The following is a 17323-nucleotide window of genomic DNA, read 5'->3' on the forward strand; positions in this document are numbered from 1 at the left end:
CCGAGGTCATGTTTTCCAGAAAAATTAGAACGGGGGCGCTTCTTTTGATCAATGTACCGGAAAAAGGCTCCAGTACTTTCGTTGATGACGAACGACAGAGAAAGGGCGGTCTTAGGATGGGCGGGGCGGGTGTCACTCCACCCGACCCGGCCCGTGCTCCACCCGGTGATTCAGCGGGGGCTGGCTGAAGCAATAAATAAACGCTCCGCCGTTCTCCCTCTCGCTTTGGATCTTCTCCTCTTGACTGCGCTTGAATTTCGCACTTGTTTCTCTTGGATTTTCACGTTATATCAATTCGTGCAAGATTCTTCTACCTTTCGATGTACATCTAGTTTGAAATTGTCTACCTTCTGAGGGTTTGAAGCGAGGATTAGAGACTTACAATTGATTTGTGGACTAGTTAGTGAATGTGGTTGCGTGCGGGAGGTGGAGCTCAGGAAGCGTGCCTGCTTGGGAGTTGGATGCACTGGATTGGATGCAGTTCGTAGCATTGGTGAGAGGATAGTTGTACAGGAGTTGGTTGTGGTGTTGGGAAGCGGATTGCTATTGGTTATTGGTGAAGTTTTTGTGTGAAGAGTCTTCAAAATGCATGCGTCGAATCTTTTGAAGGCCGTGTTGAAGCCTCGCACGTTGTCTGCTGCCTCGAGGCAGCGATCTGTGAGTGATGGTGGCCGGGAGCGTCGTTCTTTGTCGCCTGATAATCGTCTTCCTCCCCCTGTTCTTGCGGCCAGGAAGGCGGCGAGTGTTGCCCCTGTCGTGAAGAAGATGACTTGTATGTGCTCTCCGACCAATCATCCTGGGTCGTTTCGTTGCCGGTATCACAGGGAAATGGCTGCGAAGGCTGCTTCGGCAGCAGTTTCTTTTCCTAGGGGGAGGAGCCCGGCACCAGCACGCCCATCGACTAAGTCGGTTGGTGGCGATGCGCAAAGCAATATTATATTTAGCGAAGTGAATCGAACTCTGCCGGGACGTGCGTCTCATATTTCGAGGAGTCCTACAGGAAGGACAAGCAGGCTGCAGAAGATGACCATGGGCACTGGCTTTGAGGAAGAAGAAGAACTTACATGCTCGATTTCGGATGAGTGAGTTTTCATATTTCAGATCTGCTTTACAAGTGTCTGCTTGCGCACGTGTGTGCGCTCGTGTTTTTCTGGTATTCATTCTTTTTGAGCGAGCCTTCGTTTTCATCACAGGGGTTAGTTATCATGGTGAAGAGTTGGTTCAGAGTGCTTATCCCTCGTATGGATATCTGATTTTTTATTTTTAATCTTGCAGTGTGCTGACGAATTCAAACGCACTATCTAGCATGCGAAGATTGTCCCCTTCGAACGGGACGCGGACATCGATGTCCTCATTTAATGCTGATGTTCATCGAGAAAATCCTACAATGTTTTGTCAAAGTACTTCTAGAGTTGCCTTAGATGTTTTTAGTCGCAGCATGAGCAAAATGTATCTATGATAGCACGTCTGGGTGTGCGGATTTATTTGCAATAGTCTCTCTGGGTACACTGAGGCTTTGTGTAGCAGTTTCTTATGTTACTCGAAGGGGCTCTGTATATATATCACCTGGGAGTTGGAGAACGAGGAGCGTCCTGGGATCGCTCAAAATATAAACTGTGAAGACTGTATATTATGATTTTTTCTTTTGTACTACGTAGAATTTCTGGGAGGACGCAATAGTTTTCCTTTTGAAACCTTATAGACAATATAGTGAACTTGGGCTCTAGCGAGGAGTCGGCAAATATCTAGAATGATGACGAGATCCTCTATGGTCGAATGAGTACCTCTCTGTTGGAGGGGATTAGGGAGAATGCATCCCTTGTGGACGAAGGAACGGAGAATTATTACATGCTTGAGAACCATTCATGCACTTCGACAATGTTTCTTTGTTGGCGTGCAATGGCCAGTGTCTACCTTGTTGCCTGCAACTCGTTCACTGTTGTGTTTACTCATCGTACGGTCCATGCATGGACATGTATATCTGTGAAGGTTTGTTGGTTCCATTCACTTACAGCGACCCTCTCATTCTCTCCTACTTGTGTGTATTCTCTTAGATTTGGATTTTTGTACACATCACACGAGAAGTCATGTGAAAGTGTTTGTATCAATGAGCATCGAATCTTTCTCTCCATTAGATCGATTGGTTCAAGCTCTATCACTTCAGTTATGTTTTTCACTGCTCACATGTTCCACCTTACTAAGATAAATTTGTGATGTGCGATCTGTTTAGAGACCTTCCACTTAATGTGTTAATGTTCCTGCCAGTGCGTATCTGTATGACGTGTCCATGTATTGTGCATGTTTTGATCCGATTGTATTGACACTTTCTGTATGGCAGGAGTTCCACGCTAATTGAAATTTTTGGCCCTGAGCATACATTTTACATTTCACATCATGGTGTGAACAACATTCGGTATCGTTACATCTTATCCAGATCTGTTTTTTTTTTTTGCACAATCTGTATGATGTTCAGTGTGGGTGTTATGAGATACAAATCTTCATGATGTTTTCTCCTACTTGGGGTGCTAGTTGTGGCTGGATGTTTGGAGTTTAGAATTGAGATTGAGCCAGTAGTGTGTTTGGTGTGTTTTGTTGTGTTTTCAAGTCTTCTGAAAAGTAGTATATACTTGTTCAATATGATTTTTAGCTTGTGTAGCACCTCTGTTCCTAAAGTACTTGTTTGAGATGTTTGTATTTATTCGGATTTTATATCAAGAGGTGTGAAATGGTGAAGTCGTACAGACACTAACATATTAATTTTGAGCTGATTTAAATCCAACAGGGAACGCTGTTAGGTTCGGTTAAGGTGGTGACTCAGTTCAGAAACTGGTGCAAAGCTTCTTACGATTGCTTGTAATATGTCCTGGCTGTACCAGGGCATCATAATATTTCTCTAGGCCGTAATATTTCCACCTTGAATATCTGTTGCGAACAGGAGAATCATTAACACTTATATCAACGTCCTCGCACAGGTGAGATTGGAGACGGGATTCGAAGATATCTAAGTTGTGAACAGAATTACACTTATTACTTTATAATCATCTTAAATATACTCGGAGCTAAGAAAAACATGAATTAGAAAACACTAGCCTTGTGTCATGAACTTCGTTGTCATGATTGGAGCTGACACTTCCACAAAACACAAGATGAAACCTTGAGGTCACTGAAAGATATGACGCCGAACACGCAAAAGCACACAAGGAAGAGATACAACTTCTGCCGCAACCACATGTGGTCCTGCGTGAGACTCATTGCCAAGCACAAAAGCTCACGAAAACATGACCTTCCAGACACATGGTGTTTCAGAGAAACCCTAATGGTGCAATAAAGGCTTTGGAATCAACACGGGGCAAAGCAGGAATCAGGTTCGCTGGTATTGTATGAAGTTGCGCAGTGGAAGTGCGCCGTTAGTTGTATCCCTTGGGAATTGCATGAATGGTGATCTTCAGCTTTTGCAATTAGAGATATGTTGCGAAGCTCGTCAGTGTCCAGCTATTGTATCAGCAACTATAGAACATGGAGCGATGACAGAGTATGATGTACTTCAGTCCTTCACGGAGCTGTGTAAACAGCTTAGCTCTGCATCGTGTTACATGAAATTGATGCCGGAGCTAAGCAAACGGAGCTGTGTAAACAGCTTAGCTCTGCATCGTGTTACATGAAATTGATGCCCGAGCTAAGCAAACGGAGCTGTGTAAACAGCTTAGCTCTGCATCGTGTTACATGAAATTGATGCCCGAGCTAAGCAAACGGAGCTGTGTAAACAGCTTAGCTCTGCATCGTGTTACATGAAATTGATGCCGGAGCTAAGCAAACGGAGCTGTGTAAACAGCTTAGCTCTGCATCGTGTTACATGAAATTGATGCCCGAGCTAAGCAAACGGAGCTGTGTAAACAGCTTAGCTCTGCATCGTGTTACATGAAATTGATGCCCGAGCTAAGCAAACGGAGCTGTGTAAACAGCTTAGCTCTGCATCGTGTTACATGAAATTGATGCCGGAGCTAAGCAAACGGAGCTGTCATCTCTGGAGAAAAACGCAATCACACAATCTTATGTACAGGGTCAATTCGCACAGCCTGTTGCCTTTAATGCCCCTCTGCGGCGCTGGTTCCTTTGACACCATCGCCAAACTCCTCATAAGCTGGCTTGTGGCCACAGCCTCACCATACCCAATTGTAAATAATTAGCTTCTCGCCTTCTTACCTCAGATTGCACATCGGAGACTTGACAACCCACAGCAGCCAATTCGTGTTCGCAATTAGGGCTTGAGGAGATGGGTGAGCAATCCAGCCTTGGCATACAACTTGTCAGTGGCATAATTTGTTGTATTATTGTGAACCAATGGCTCCTGAGCTATTGCTACTTCTGATACTAGCTGTGGATGAGCTGGCACTTAGTTGCCAAGCTGTAGAGTTCGTTAGACCCCTTCCCTGTTGATATGTCACCCCTGACCAATTGCAATAAATGAGAGTCATGAGTTTCAATACATTGTAAGAAAATTTTAATCACAAGTTTTACATACTTTGATGACATTGATTGGGGTCGTAATTGAATGATGAAATTTAAGCTGGTTCAACCCTGCAGTGTGGAATCAATTCATTTACGATTTTTTTTTCTCTTTTCTGAACATGTGTTTCATATGTATGTATATGTATATAAAATCATAATGTGAATATAATAACCAAACATAACATGTAAATTTATATTTAGTGGTGGAACAATTTATTAACATCAACTTTAAATATATTTTAACTAGTTGTCCTATGAGCCATTAACTTCATATGGGGTCATTATACTTAGGAGACAAGGTGAGAGGACACAACTTTTGAATTTTCTGATTGGCTGCAATATATAGGCTTGTCAATAATAGCCAACCAAAAGATTTAAAAGTTACAACCTTTCACCTTGTCCCCTTAGTATAAGGACATCTTAATACTATCTTAATACTATTCCACATGACTGTGTTTCAAATCAATTTTAAAATATTTAATTTGGTTTTTAAATACTATATGCATGTATTATAACACAACTTACAATCAAGTTTGAATGTTATAATATATTAATAATTTTTCTTCATATTTTCTTTTAAAGATAAAACTTTTATTCGAGTATTCTTTTGGAAAAAGTAAATAAATATATTAGTTACAATGACTACACATAGAGAGAAAAGAAATGGAACAGATGTGTTTCAATAAGAAATTAATATTATCCATAGTACAAATCCTTAAAAAGTAGGATGATACTTAAAGATACACATACCAATTTGAATTCTGTCAAAAGCAATGACTAGGGTTATAATATTACATCTAATAACTATACTAATTTTTACACAATTTTCTTACAGCTTTTAAGACTCAAATGATCTAATAACAATTTAGTTTACATTGATCTGAATTTTAGTGTAGCTATGTCTTGTATTTTTTGTCTATTTGATATGTATAAAGAATAGTAAGCTTGTTTGATTTTTATAAGTATTTTTTCAGAGGTTCTAAGGTGGAAGCAATGACATTCTTTGTAGCACCACTTGATGGGAAAAAGTAGAGGGACAATCCATGTAACGAAATGCACACCTTGTATTAGGAATACCTTACAAACAATGGTTAGGAAGTTCCATGGCTCAAGTGCTTAGCTTGACAACACTATAAAGATACATACTTGTTTAAACAGTTATTAGAAAATAACCATATCCAATTCATTTTTTTAAACTAAATCTTTACCAAATAATCACATTGAATGTAGATTCTCTACATACGTGTGATTTTTTTTTTTAATGTAAAATAATAACTAATACCTTCAACATGTATATGTCAAAATCTTAAAGTTTAACAATTTTTTTTAAAATACTTTCATAAAAAATTAAGACTTCTTTTATAATATTAGAAATATAAGTTTTACATGTAAATGATGTCTTAGAAAAATAAAGATAACATTTTTATTTAATATTATTTTTATAAAAGTTAACACCTCTTTTTCATCTTCTATAGTATATTAGAAAAAATACTGTACATCCACTTGTAAAATAATCCTCTCTCTCTCTCTCTCTCTCTCTCTCTCTGTATATATATATATATATATATATATATAAGTATGATATTAATTTGTCTTATTTATATTTATCTAAATAAATACATAAATGCAAAATATATATATATATATATATATATATGTATGTGATAAAACAAATGTAAGCATCCAAATTTATTATTATATAATGGATTATTATTAAAAAAAACATTAAACTCATAAACAACACTACAATCACTTAGATGTATGATCTCCAAAACAATATTCAGATGCAACTAAATTGTGACATAAGATTAAACAATGCCTTCCTGTATGTTGCAATTATAAACTTTTCTGTAATGTGATATTTTTTAATATTATGGTTCTCATTACTTATTAATATGTTTGAAATTTCCCCAAAATAAGAAATCTGTTTATTGAATATGATCATTTTATGACCTAATTATACATTTAAGTGACTTGTATTTTTTGGTGGAAAATATATTGATATTTTTTAATAATAACCTTGTTATATATATATATATATATATATATATATATAGAGAGAGAGAGAGAGAGAGAGAGAGAGAGAGAGAATATAACTTTATGTCAAGCTGAGTCTCCGAAAAATTTCTAATTTGGCTGGTTTGTTAGTTATTTTATGTTAATTTTTTGAAAATAGAAAAAAAAAAGAAAAAGGATAAGAATACTTATCATGCAATTTGGAATTTCTAATCTTGCACAATTCTAATTGAACTTCTACTAATTTCACAAATTTTGTTGAAAAACAAGATAAGATTTATTAATTATCTTGTTTATAACTTACAAGTAAGCTCAAATTGATAAGAACCACAACTATGTAAAGGTGGTTAAATCTTTCTTGACTCAAATTTTTTTATGCTATTATTGACTTATTTATTGACTTAGTTATTTAATTTAACGTATTTTAAAAAATCTAAAATTATTGTTTCTCAATATTTTATTGGGTTATTTTAGATTGACAATCTAATAATAAGGTGGAAAAATTCTACAGAGTTTATTTAAAGTTTAGGACTAATTAACAGCATATAGAGATTTTTTAATTTATCATTGATGGAAGTTAACTTCTGTGCATGCCCATCTTCCGATCTGCAAAGGTTCTACATAAAATGGTCTGTGTCTTGGTAATATTTATTGTTAAGACAACCTCCAAATCATGATTAAAAATGCAATAATGCAAAATTTAAATTAGATTAAATTAAATCTGATATCACATTTCTTGAAAGGAATAAAATAATTATTTTCATTAATTTCAACATAAAATCAAAATGAAACCAGGACAAGTAATTTGTCAAAAAATACTCCAGTTCCCATGTTTTGGATTAATGTCCATAACCACTTACATATACATATATTTGTGATATACAGAGCTTTGATTTAAAGATGTTTTTGCCTGGGGACATAACACAAGATAGATTCCATTTAGCACAAAAAAAGAAAAAAAATATTGTTGAAAACTATATTTCAATAATATATTGGCAAATTGGATAACATCTTGTATTGTTGTGATTATTGTATTATTAATTAGTCATTTGTGTATATATCTACGTATATCTACAATGGTCCACATTCATGACAGTCATCCATCCATCCATCCATCCATAAATCCATCCATACCGATGTCGTCCATCCACATGGGACGTCCGTTCATCCATGGATGGAAAATATGGCAGTACAGCATGGCCACCAATAATTGGGAGCCAAGCCAAGGAAGGCAGCAAGCAGTGACAGTGAGTGATGATGAATGAGGGAGAGAGAGAGGTGTGCTTGCTTGTTTGTATGGGCCTTCAATTTCAGTTAGCAAGTCAGTGAGCAAGTGCATGACATGATATCCCATCTGAAGCAGACTCCAGGGCAGCAGCCCCTCTTTCATTCATTCATTCCCCCCCTTTTCAGCCTCTGATGGCTTCCTCACAAGCAATCAATGTCTCTCATTCAATTCCTCTCTATTACAAACAAGAGGATACCAACAAATCTCAATAAACTCAAAAAACAAAAAATCAATCAATATATATATATATATATATATAAAGATTCAAACTCACAAGAAAGAGAGCTTGCATATGCAATGGAAACATGTGTAGAAGGGGATGTGTTGAATGGTGAATAGGACATGATCTCTTCAACCCCCTGTGGATAAGAAAACAGACCAATAGTAGAGCAACTTTCTTTTTTGACTTGTATGGGGGAGGGGGGGGGGGGGTGAGGCCAGTGGGAACGGGGAACGGAACGCACGGCGTTCGTAACGTTCCCAGAGGGCTGGCTGGGTCTGTGTCCACCGCCCCGTCAGGTCATTCGAATGACACAGCTGGCAGCCGGTTCCGCTAATAAGTGAGCTCGTAGGTCAGGAGGGGTAACAGGCTCAGAACGTGATGAGGTGCGCGGGTCTCCAGTAAACCCCACCCCCTCGCGTAGTAGTAAAATAGTGATTCTGCCAAGTAACTAATTAGCCAGCCTGCCGAGCTCTCCCTCTCGCTCGCAAGCGCGGTCTCGTTGGTTGACGTAGGGTTTTCAACACTGCCTCGATGTGTAGGGCAAACCATCGTGTTACTATTAGAAGAAGATCGCTACTCCATGCGGATTTCGTCTCGGTGCCAGTGAGGAATTTGCTGCGGCTGTTGTGATTCACAGCCTTAGGTGAGCGATTTAGCGCCTTTTTGGTGCCGTTTTCAGCTATATATATATATTTATATATATATATATATATCTATATATATGTAAGTCTGTTTTGTCCGCGACTGTTTCAGTTGGCTACAGGGGAGAGAGTGCGCGAGTAGAGAGCGCCGCTTTGTCGCTCTCAGTGAGTGTAGCATGGATGAGATCCGTGTGTAATTGTCGGGGACATCGGCTTTGTTCGTGTTCCGCGTTTCCTACAGTTTCGAGTTTGTAGTGTCCAGGAGCTTCCGTGTGTGTCGTTCGGCAGGTGCAGGTTGTAAGCGAGGAGTGGAGGCGGAGGAGAGAAATTTGTGTGGGGGCTCCAAAGCGGGGGAAAGATTACCGTTGTGTCGGGATTTGGAGTCGGATGTTGCATTCGTGGATCAGTCGTGGTTTCAGACACGACTGACAGAGGGTTACGCCAGGTGATTTTTACGCATTGCTACCCTGGTTCCTCTGTTCACTGGCGTCCTGGTGAACTCTTCGTTGTGCTTGTGATGAGAGATGTTGAGCTTTGAGAGTAGCTTAGTCTCAAGCTCTGTATTTCAGCTTGGAGCTTGGTGGGCCTGCTCGTTAAGATGTATGCTGCTCGTGTGGAAATGCTCGGCGTCCCTTGGCAGGGTAATGTTTTAGGTAGTCAGGGGAGGATGATTTTTTCGTATGAGATTTTGTGGCCGTGAAGTTGCCCTTCATTCTGTAACCTAGCGTGATCGCGGCTCTCTGAATGACATTTAGCGAACGTTTGATGTATTTCTTTTTGGTGCGTCCGTGTTACTGGACGCCTCTTAGTTTTGAGTCGTAGAGTCTTCTGTCCAGAAATTGCTTTAGTAATGGCCCAGTGCCCACATTTTCCCAAGCATCTGCCATTTGCTGTCGATGAGAAGATCCAAATTTGATTTTTGGTTTCAGCGTTGTTGTGGTTGGTGTCAACAGTTTTTTCCTGTTGATCGTACTCGTAGTGAGTCGCTGACGAGAGGCTACGCTACCAGCAGATTCCGTTCGCTTGCGCTTATGTCGGGACAAAACTCTATACTCGGTTTGTATACTTCCAGTTTGCAACGACTTCCGTGATTTATCTATTTATTCATATCGTGGAAGTATTTGCTCCGCACACCAAAATTGTCTAGTTTCATGTAGCATCAACAGCTTCCTGCTCGTCATTGCTTTAGGTGCTCATACAGAAACTATCTAAGCAGCTACCATGAGCTCATTTCGCCCAGTTCACTCCAGTAACATTCCCAAGACATCGCCTGATTCTACCATTGAAGTATCGTGGATGTTTTAATCCTTTCAATTGCATGTTTTTTTTCAGCCGTTAATATATGTGCTTTCTAATGCGAAATGTTGCCTCATCCTTGCATGGCTTTTTCTGCATTACTCGATTCTGCCTTTCTTATTCTCAAGCACATAGTCTTGATCATGCAGTTTTTGTGTTTGACTTATCTGTTCCACATTCCATAGCAGTCAGCGCCGTGCACGTCCATCTGTACATCTGACTATTTTTATTTATTCCACAATTTCTCATATGGATACCTACTAACACCATGATATGTCCTGTATGCTCGTGCAGATCAATCAACATACGCACAATCGCCAGTCACAGCTACGGTCAAGAACCAACAACTTTCTCGCTGAAGTTCCGACAAAAGACTGGAAACTGGATTAGGCTTAGTTTTATGTTCATGAGCGCAACAACTTCGTTTCAACGTGTCGACAGTACTTAGTTTTGCAGCGACAAGAAGATGGATAACGGTCAGGAGTTGGGCGTTAGAGCGTTAAAAGTGCAAGGCATTTTCAATCAGTTCGATAGAAACCAAGATGGTTTTCTCAACAGGAATGAAATGGCCAGCTTGGTGATCGCTGTCAATCCCCGGGTGAAGTTCAGTAAAGAGCAGATCGAAGCCATTCTTGACGAAGTATTCAGAACGTATGGGGAGTTTATTGATGGTAACAGGGGTTTGAGCTTTGAGGGCTTGCTGCGAACTTACGATGACGGAGCTGGTGACGTGGACAGGGACTTCGATGCCCTGGGATTACAGTTGCCTGAGAAACCGGCGCCGTTATCTACTCCACAGAGAGAAGTTCCAATTGGAGTGCTTGCGGGTAACAATGTTGAAGCACGCAATGCTGGTTCTACTCATCCTACGGCAGCTCTAGTCACAGAATCCTCTCCCTCAGTAATGAAATCCCCACCGTCGATTGTAAATGAAAGCTCAGGCCAGGTGAGCAGGCGCATGTCCCGGGTGCCTGAATGGGCCAAGTCTGCGAACAATGGTATTCAGTATGAGGATACGTGGAGGCTGATAGAGGACTTGGAGGTTCTGCTGAAGAGGCGGGAGACTAAGATCGAGGGGAAGCGGAAGCAGAGAGCGGACAAGAAAGGGGCTGGACTAAATGGTTTGGGCTCTACGGACTGGGAAGATGGTACAGAGCAAGGCGAAGGGGCAGGGATGAAGCGTGGGGAGGGAGAGCTAGGGACCGATTTTGGTGTTTTCAAGAAGGACCTTCAGGAATTGCGTGAGAGGGTGGGGAAAGTGCACACCCCAGATGAAGCATTTGATGGTCACATGGCTATGGGGAAGAGTCTATTTGAGCGTGAGTGGCTTGAACAAGCGCTAATTAGCTTCCAGCTGGCAGTTCAGCTGAAGCCGCAGGATGTGCGGGCTCACTTCCTAGTGGGTAATTCTCTTTACTCTCTGGGTCGGTACGAGGAGGCCAGGACGTCGTATCAGAAGGCTCTCGAGGCAGGGGAAGAGAACGCTCAGGAATGGCAGGGTATTCTTCCACAGGTATGATTTTCACATCGGTATTTCTGTAAGTAGGGGTCCATGAGAGTTCTCTATTGCGCAAGCGTGTTAGTTTGTCTAGCCTTTAATGGCATTATATTTCCGCCCAATCACCTGGTATGTACATATGAGTCGTATTTTCTTACCTCCCGGGCTCTGATTTATAGTCAATAGGTTGGCGTTTGTAGCAAGTTGACCTCTCTTAATGATTTGGAATGCTCAGGTGAATTTTAGGGGCTCAACTGTTCTTCTTTGATCACGAGTTTCGTGTCTTTCTTCAGGTACATGTTAACCTCGGAATTGCCCTGGAGGGGGAAGGTATGTTGATGTGTGCATGTGATCATTATCGTGAGGCAGCAATACTGAACCCTCGCCATTACCGAGCATTAAAATTATTGGGAAGTGCCCTTTTTGGATTGGGTGAATATAGAGCTGCCCAAAAATGTCTTGAGGAGGCATTGGTTCTGAAACCAGATTATACAGATGCTCATTGTGATCTTGGTTCAGCTCTGCATGCATTACATGATGACGAGCAGGCCATTTTGGAGTTTCAGAAGACTATTGATTTGAATCCTAACCACGTGGATGCGCTGTACAATCTGGGTGGACTATTGAAAGACTCTGGAAGGTTGGGATTCTGAAACCATTTTGGAAAATGTGTAGAATTATGTCTTAATATTGTTGTGGTGAGCAATTATTATTGTGTCTTTTAACTCATCGCAACCTTTCGATGTAGGTATGAAAGAGCTGCTGAAATGTATGCCAAGGTGATTCAGCTAAGGCCCCGTGATTGGAGGGCGCAGCTCAACCGAGCAGTCTCCTTGTTGGGAGCTGGTGAACAAGAAGACTCTAGGAAGGCTTTCAAGGAGGCTTTTAGAATGACTAACCGCTTGGATATTTATGATGCTATCAAGCATCTGAAGCAGAGGAAAAACATAACTGCATTTGCCGCAAATGCAGAGCAGAGTGCTACTGGTCGGCGCACTCTTACTCATGGTATGTTTGTTTCAGGGGGGACCCGAATTCTATTAGGGTCTTTGAAGTCTTTTAATTTGAAGCCTGGTTGTCAACCTGCACAAGAAACTGGGAAAGTTTCCCAATGTTTCCTTTTGAATGCGTGGTTTGTTTTTCCGCCAACTCAGCTGCATGTGTAGAGTAATGTAATATTTTTGACTGTGTTCCTGCTTCAAATGCATCAGTTGCACTTAAGATAAAGTTGTACAAATCGTTACTGATTTTTTACTTGGGCTATTGTATCGCAGAGCCTAGCTTTATTCAGGTGGATAGAACCAAATTCAGGCAGGCGAACAACAACACAACCCCCCGGGAGTATTTGGAGTGTGCACTCAACATTCGCAAATTTCAGAAACACACGAGGCTGGTCTCCTGCGATATTAGCACTTTGTCAGCAGCGATAGACAGAAGTGGATATCTACGTGCCAACGAAAAATTTGGTGCCGCACCCACTCAAAACGAGAAAGTAGTTCGCAAAGCTGAGTTAGAGAAGATATTACCTGGGGTTCTCCAAGTTCACAATCCAGATACTTTTCAGGTGTGCTAATTTTACTAAAAGCCATTTTACCCCCCTTCGGCGTTTCGTCAATTTTTTACTATTTCAGTTTTGTCTGTGCATGCAAATCATTTTCACCTTGGCAGATTTTATTTCAATATTTGTGCTGTTATGCCTCTTTTTTCTCACCAGGAGCTGCACTTTGGCTGCAGAGTGCTGTAAGGGCCATAAACGAGCGCATCCTGTCTGTTCTAGACCGAAGTGGGTCAGGAAGAGTCGACGTTGGCATGTTTTTTGCAGTGTTAGCTCCTCTCTGTGGAGGTCCAGTGGAAAAGAGGAAGCGTCTGGTTTTTGATGTTCTCAGACGGCGGGTATCACATCCAAGGGAGGGCGTTGCTCCCAATGCAGATGTAAAATACTACATGAAATTACTGCGAGCAATCTATCTTCCTACTCAGGTGCAGTCCAAACAAAAACTGAAAGAAAGCCTACAGCTATTGTTTTATTTTTTATTTTATTTTTTAATTTTTTAATTTTCTCCTTTTGTCTTGCTTCCTTTTGTGTAGTCTTCTTATTGATTACATTTTAATTTGTGGTTAATAGACATTGTTCATGATGCTGTGTGTCAACCTCTTTAATTTCTAGGGTATTTATTTATTTATTTATTTTTCCAGGGCACAAGTGAATTGGCAGAGGTGCATGGCGAAGACGACAAGGTGCAGGTCTCATTCCCAGAGTTCAGGGGCATGTTTGACGATCCCAACTGGGGTTTCGGCATCTTGAGCACTTTGGTGAAGCTCGAACAGGTCGACCGTGTACGTCACAACGGTGTCTTATGCGGCGCCTGCGATTACGTCATCGTTGGGCCTAGGTTCAAAGAAATCACCAAAAAGTTCAACCTGTGTTCCACTTGCTACAGTGAAGGAAAGGTCCCAGCTCATGTGAAACTGGATGAGTATGTATTTAAGGAATATAGCACTGAAGCCGAAGGCACTTGGGGTCGGTTCAACTTCTTTGGTAGTAGTAAGCAACTAAATGCACAAGCGCAAGCTGTTTAAGCGGTAGGGGCTTCCACTTCATCTCACATTTTTGTTCGAGTAACAATTCACGTCACTGGTGGATATACGGGTTATAAGCGAACAGGAATTTTTCAGTATATAAGATCAATAGAGGACTTCTGAAGAAGTGCTTGTGGACGGGAAACCTAGTGGAGTGGAAAGGAGAGAATTCTGGGTATCTACTGGACAATTCACTGTCACGGATTGGATTTTGGAGGTAATCTTGTTGAACCTTGGCGTGCTTGTTTCTCTCCAATGGGGAAGGGCTGTGATCCTACAGGCAGTGAGTGCGAAGGACCAAGTGAACGATATTACGGGTTTGGTTTTAGCTCTGAGACTGGTAGTGTTAGCTTCATGTAGATGGTCATGTTCTAGATTAGTTTTGTGTATAGATGGTTTCTGCCTCGATAAGATCGATTTGCACAATTATTTGCGCCAATCACATTCTGATTGAGTTGTGTCTTTTTATAGAGGTCTGCTTCTGTAAAACTTGTACTCATCATGTTTAAAATTATCAAGCTTGAGAGTATTGATTTCTGCCAGTAGTTTATCCCTTTTTTGTAACACGCTAAAACCGAAATAAAGTGTGTTGTTGTTTAATGGATATATCGTTACATATATGTGTGTGGGTGTGTATTTTTTCTTCCTCAATCAGTAATTCCTGAAAGATTCAATGTTCGGACGGAAACATGTCAGCCTAATTGTTAAATGTGATAACAGTATACCAGAAAATAGCGACCTTATCGAAGAAAGTTGCTTGTCGCACGTTTGACAGTCTGCTATATTAACATAAACGTTAGTATGAAAATGCTTTCGCTCACAGTCAATATATACTCTACCAACGTAGGTCAATCGTTTGCATATGCCAGGAACAAATTATGAGAAAAAACTAATGTTATCTACGAAGTACATAATACAAAATCCTTGCATATTTCTCTTTGAGAAAAGCAGCACTACAGAGTACTTAATCAAGCTCAGCGATACCCAAGTTCGAAATTATAATTTTTAGCTGCTCTACGAAGTTGGCCCCAGTTGCGTATTCAGTCAACAAGCCTACTGCAATACCGAACATTGTCCACCTGCACCAACAACACAGCGAGTACTTAGATATATTGTTCAGGCACGCCAAGGGCGACGATAGTAAATAAAAACTGCGGGAGCATTGCTGCTACTAAAGGATGAGAGTAATTGACCAAGAACTTGAGTGCATGTTTCCCACTCATGGGATATAGGGGAAGGGGCATGTCTCACTTCGTCATAAACAAATCCTCGTTCGGAGTACCAAAGTTCCGCAGTGCCAAAGTTCCGCAGTGCCATGAAAAGCTTGAGGATCATACAGTGCGTACACTAGAGAGAGTACTACACTTTCTGGACTGTCGACTTTCGAGAAAATTAGAGTGCCGGGTATAAGACACGATGAGAACTTATAGTACACGATGAGAACTTATAGACTCGCTCAGCTACAAGGCGAGTAAAGCACTCTCTTTCATCTTTAATTTAATTTAATTTAATTTTCTTTATCATTATCTCCCGTTTAAATGCAATCGAAAAAGATGTCACTTCAAAACTTGGACATGCAGGGGAATTCTTCATACCGTTAGAATCAAACGCAGACTGTAAGGATTTGTCGCACATGTGTGTAGAACTCAAGCTTAAATCATGAAGTCGAACTCGCTATACACTCTGCATATGAAATTCTAGATCGCTCTTAACAATATTACATTCCTTTCACCTAAATGCGTTGCGGAGTGCACACACACACACACACACACACACACACATATATATATATATACAGAAACAAAAGAGAAAGAAACCCTTTCATAGGTAATGAACAACTCACCCAAGGAGCACACAATTACAAAGAAATGGACTAAGCTGTTAGAAATCACTAATGCGGACCGCCGAACTATGATCTAGTAGCAATAGTACCAAAGGAAGTTAAAAAATACTCTGAACAAGGAGAGAATTACATTACCTGCCATTTGTGATCTCATTCTTTTGCGTCCAACCGAAGATTCGGTCCGCTCGAACCTGCTCCTCGTACTTCTTGTCCAAGAAATACTCCTGCAATTCCTTTGCCCGCTGCCTTTGGTATTCAATGCTCACAGCACTAGATTTGGACGGTGTGACCTTGGGTGGTGCAGGGGAGGAAGAGGATATCTGTGAGGGAGAAGGAGATGGAGATGGCTCAGAAGTAGGAGGAGAGGGAGGAGCCGGCGATGTTGCGATAGACGGAGCAGCACCAGGCGCACTGGGCCGTCTCAACGGACCTTCTGCATTGCTAGATCGAATTACAGACAGCGTTCTCTGCTTCGCAACTCTCTTATGCCCCAACCGACTTGAAGTGGATAGCGAAAGCGAGGGTAGCGCGCAGCTAAATTGATGAATGTACTGCAGCGTAACAAATCCACAAAGGTCTGAAATTGAAACAGCGTGCCCACGCATTCAGATATTCACGAGAATGCGTGCGTGTACAAAAAACACTACACTGCTAGGGTTTTCTGTCTAACAAAACTATAATCCAAGTCACCCGGGCAGAGTGATCCAGCCGAATTTCGAAACAAAAACTGTAGACTACCAGTGAAACAACCTCTAATCCTTAACATTCCCACACAGAGCAGACAGAATCAAAATAATGTAAACAGTCATCACGACCAACTAGCCATCACAACCTCCCCAATCAAAACAATCTCAACGCAACCAGTTCATCGTCATCATCTCTCTCTCCCTCTCTGTCTCTCTCTCTCTCTCTCTTTCTCCTCCAGCTTATCAACATCACATGCTCAACCACGAAAACACTAGAGAAAACCACAAAGCAATTGTACCTGGTCTCCCAGCACCGCACACCCTCCGACAGCGGCCCCTGTCATCGCCATCGTCGCCATCTCCCCTCTCGCGTGGTCACGGCAACTCTGGTGGGGGTGAATTCACACACAATCAATCTCTCGCACCGATCTCCCGCGGCACTTGAGGGAAAAAATTGTGATGCAGACGTCAAGACTGTAGATGAATTTTTTTCCGAGGAGAGATGAGCGTCCGGAGGGTATGCGTCTGAGTGTCTGGGCCTCACAATGCAAAAGCGAGCTATGGTGGGAAGAGGATAAGGGGTAGAACTCGGGGTGGAACTCACTGCGAGGGCAGGACTGGGCCGGGCCAGGCTGGGCCATCACGCAGTGTGGGAACCCAGCCCCCGATCTCACAAACAGGTGGCCAGGGAGCCGCCAGCCCGGCCCGTCTCAAACCCCCGACCCGACGCTCGCGTCACTCCA

General features: G+C 41.5%; 3 protein-coding genes and 1 long non-coding RNA gene across 8 annotated transcripts; 3 read left to right on the forward strand and 1 right to left on the reverse strand.

The window, feature by feature from the left end:
- Nucleotides 1–235: 235 nt before the first annotated feature.
- LOC112278031 (uncharacterized) lies at nt 236–1870 on the forward strand. Its single transcript, XM_024511024.3, has 2 exons — nt 236–1082; nt 1276–1870. Exons 1-2 carry the CDS (start codon nt 586–588, stop codon nt 1457–1459), a joined length of 681 nt encoding a protein of 226 aa, XP_024366792.1. The 5' UTR covers nt 236–585; the 3' UTR covers nt 1460–1870.
- Nucleotides 1777–4484, forward strand: LOC149989771 (uncharacterized). Of its 2 annotated transcripts, XR_016501778.1 has the most exons (3): nt 1777–1989; nt 2339–2413; nt 2783–4484. It is a non-coding gene; the product is annotated as an uncharacterized LOC149989771 (long non-coding RNA). The 2 variants fall into 2 exon arrangements; XR_016501777.1 differs by having other exon boundaries at nt 2339–4484.
- Nucleotides 4485–8552: 4068 nt separating this feature from the next.
- Nucleotides 8553–14655, forward strand: LOC112278942 (putative TPR repeat-containing protein At1g05150). 3 transcript variants are annotated; one of them, XM_090248217.1, is made up of 7 exons: nt 8553–8679; nt 10268–11486; nt 11765–12111; nt 12220–12479; nt 12746–13035; nt 13206–13451; nt 13668–14655. In XM_090248217.1, the coding sequence occupies exons 2-7, from the start codon at nt 10440–10442 to the stop codon at nt 14049–14051; spliced, it is 2574 nt and encodes an 857-aa protein (XP_090104343.1). In that variant the 5' UTR covers nt 8553–8679; nt 10268–10439; the 3' UTR covers nt 14052–14655. The 3 variants fall into 3 exon arrangements, with proteins under 3 accessions (XP_090104343.1, XP_024368647.1, XP_090104344.1); XM_024512879.3 differs by having other exon boundaries at nt 8556–9122; XM_090248218.1 differs by lacking the exon at nt 8553–8679 and adding an exon at nt 9144–9318.
- A 136-nt stretch (nt 14656–14791) lies between these two features.
- On the reverse strand, nt 14792–17117 carry LOC112278943 (light-harvesting complex-like protein OHP2, chloroplastic). 2 transcript variants are annotated; one of them, XR_002968844.3, is made up of 4 exons: nt 16880–17117; nt 16030–16445; nt 15303–15734; nt 14792–15130 (listed from the first exon to the last, which is right to left on the reverse strand). XR_002968844.3 is itself a non-coding variant. In XM_024512883.3 (3 exons), the coding sequence occupies exons 1-3, from the start codon at nt 16937–16939 to the stop codon at nt 15016–15018; spliced, it is 591 nt and encodes a 196-aa protein (XP_024368651.1). In that variant the 5' UTR covers nt 16940–17117; the 3' UTR covers nt 14792–15015. The 2 variants fall into 2 exon arrangements, 1 of the variants encoding a protein (XP_024368651.1); XM_024512883.3 differs by lacking the exon at nt 15303–15734.
- Between the last annotated feature and the right edge of the window lie 206 nt (nt 17118–17323).

The sequence above is a fragment of the Physcomitrium patens genome, chromosome 2 (assembly GCF_059467195.1).
Source record: "Physcomitrium patens ecotype Gransden chromosome 2, ASM5946719v1, whole genome shotgun sequence".
Taxonomy (NCBI): domain Eukaryota; kingdom Viridiplantae; phylum Streptophyta; class Bryopsida; order Funariales; family Funariaceae; genus Physcomitrium; species Physcomitrium patens.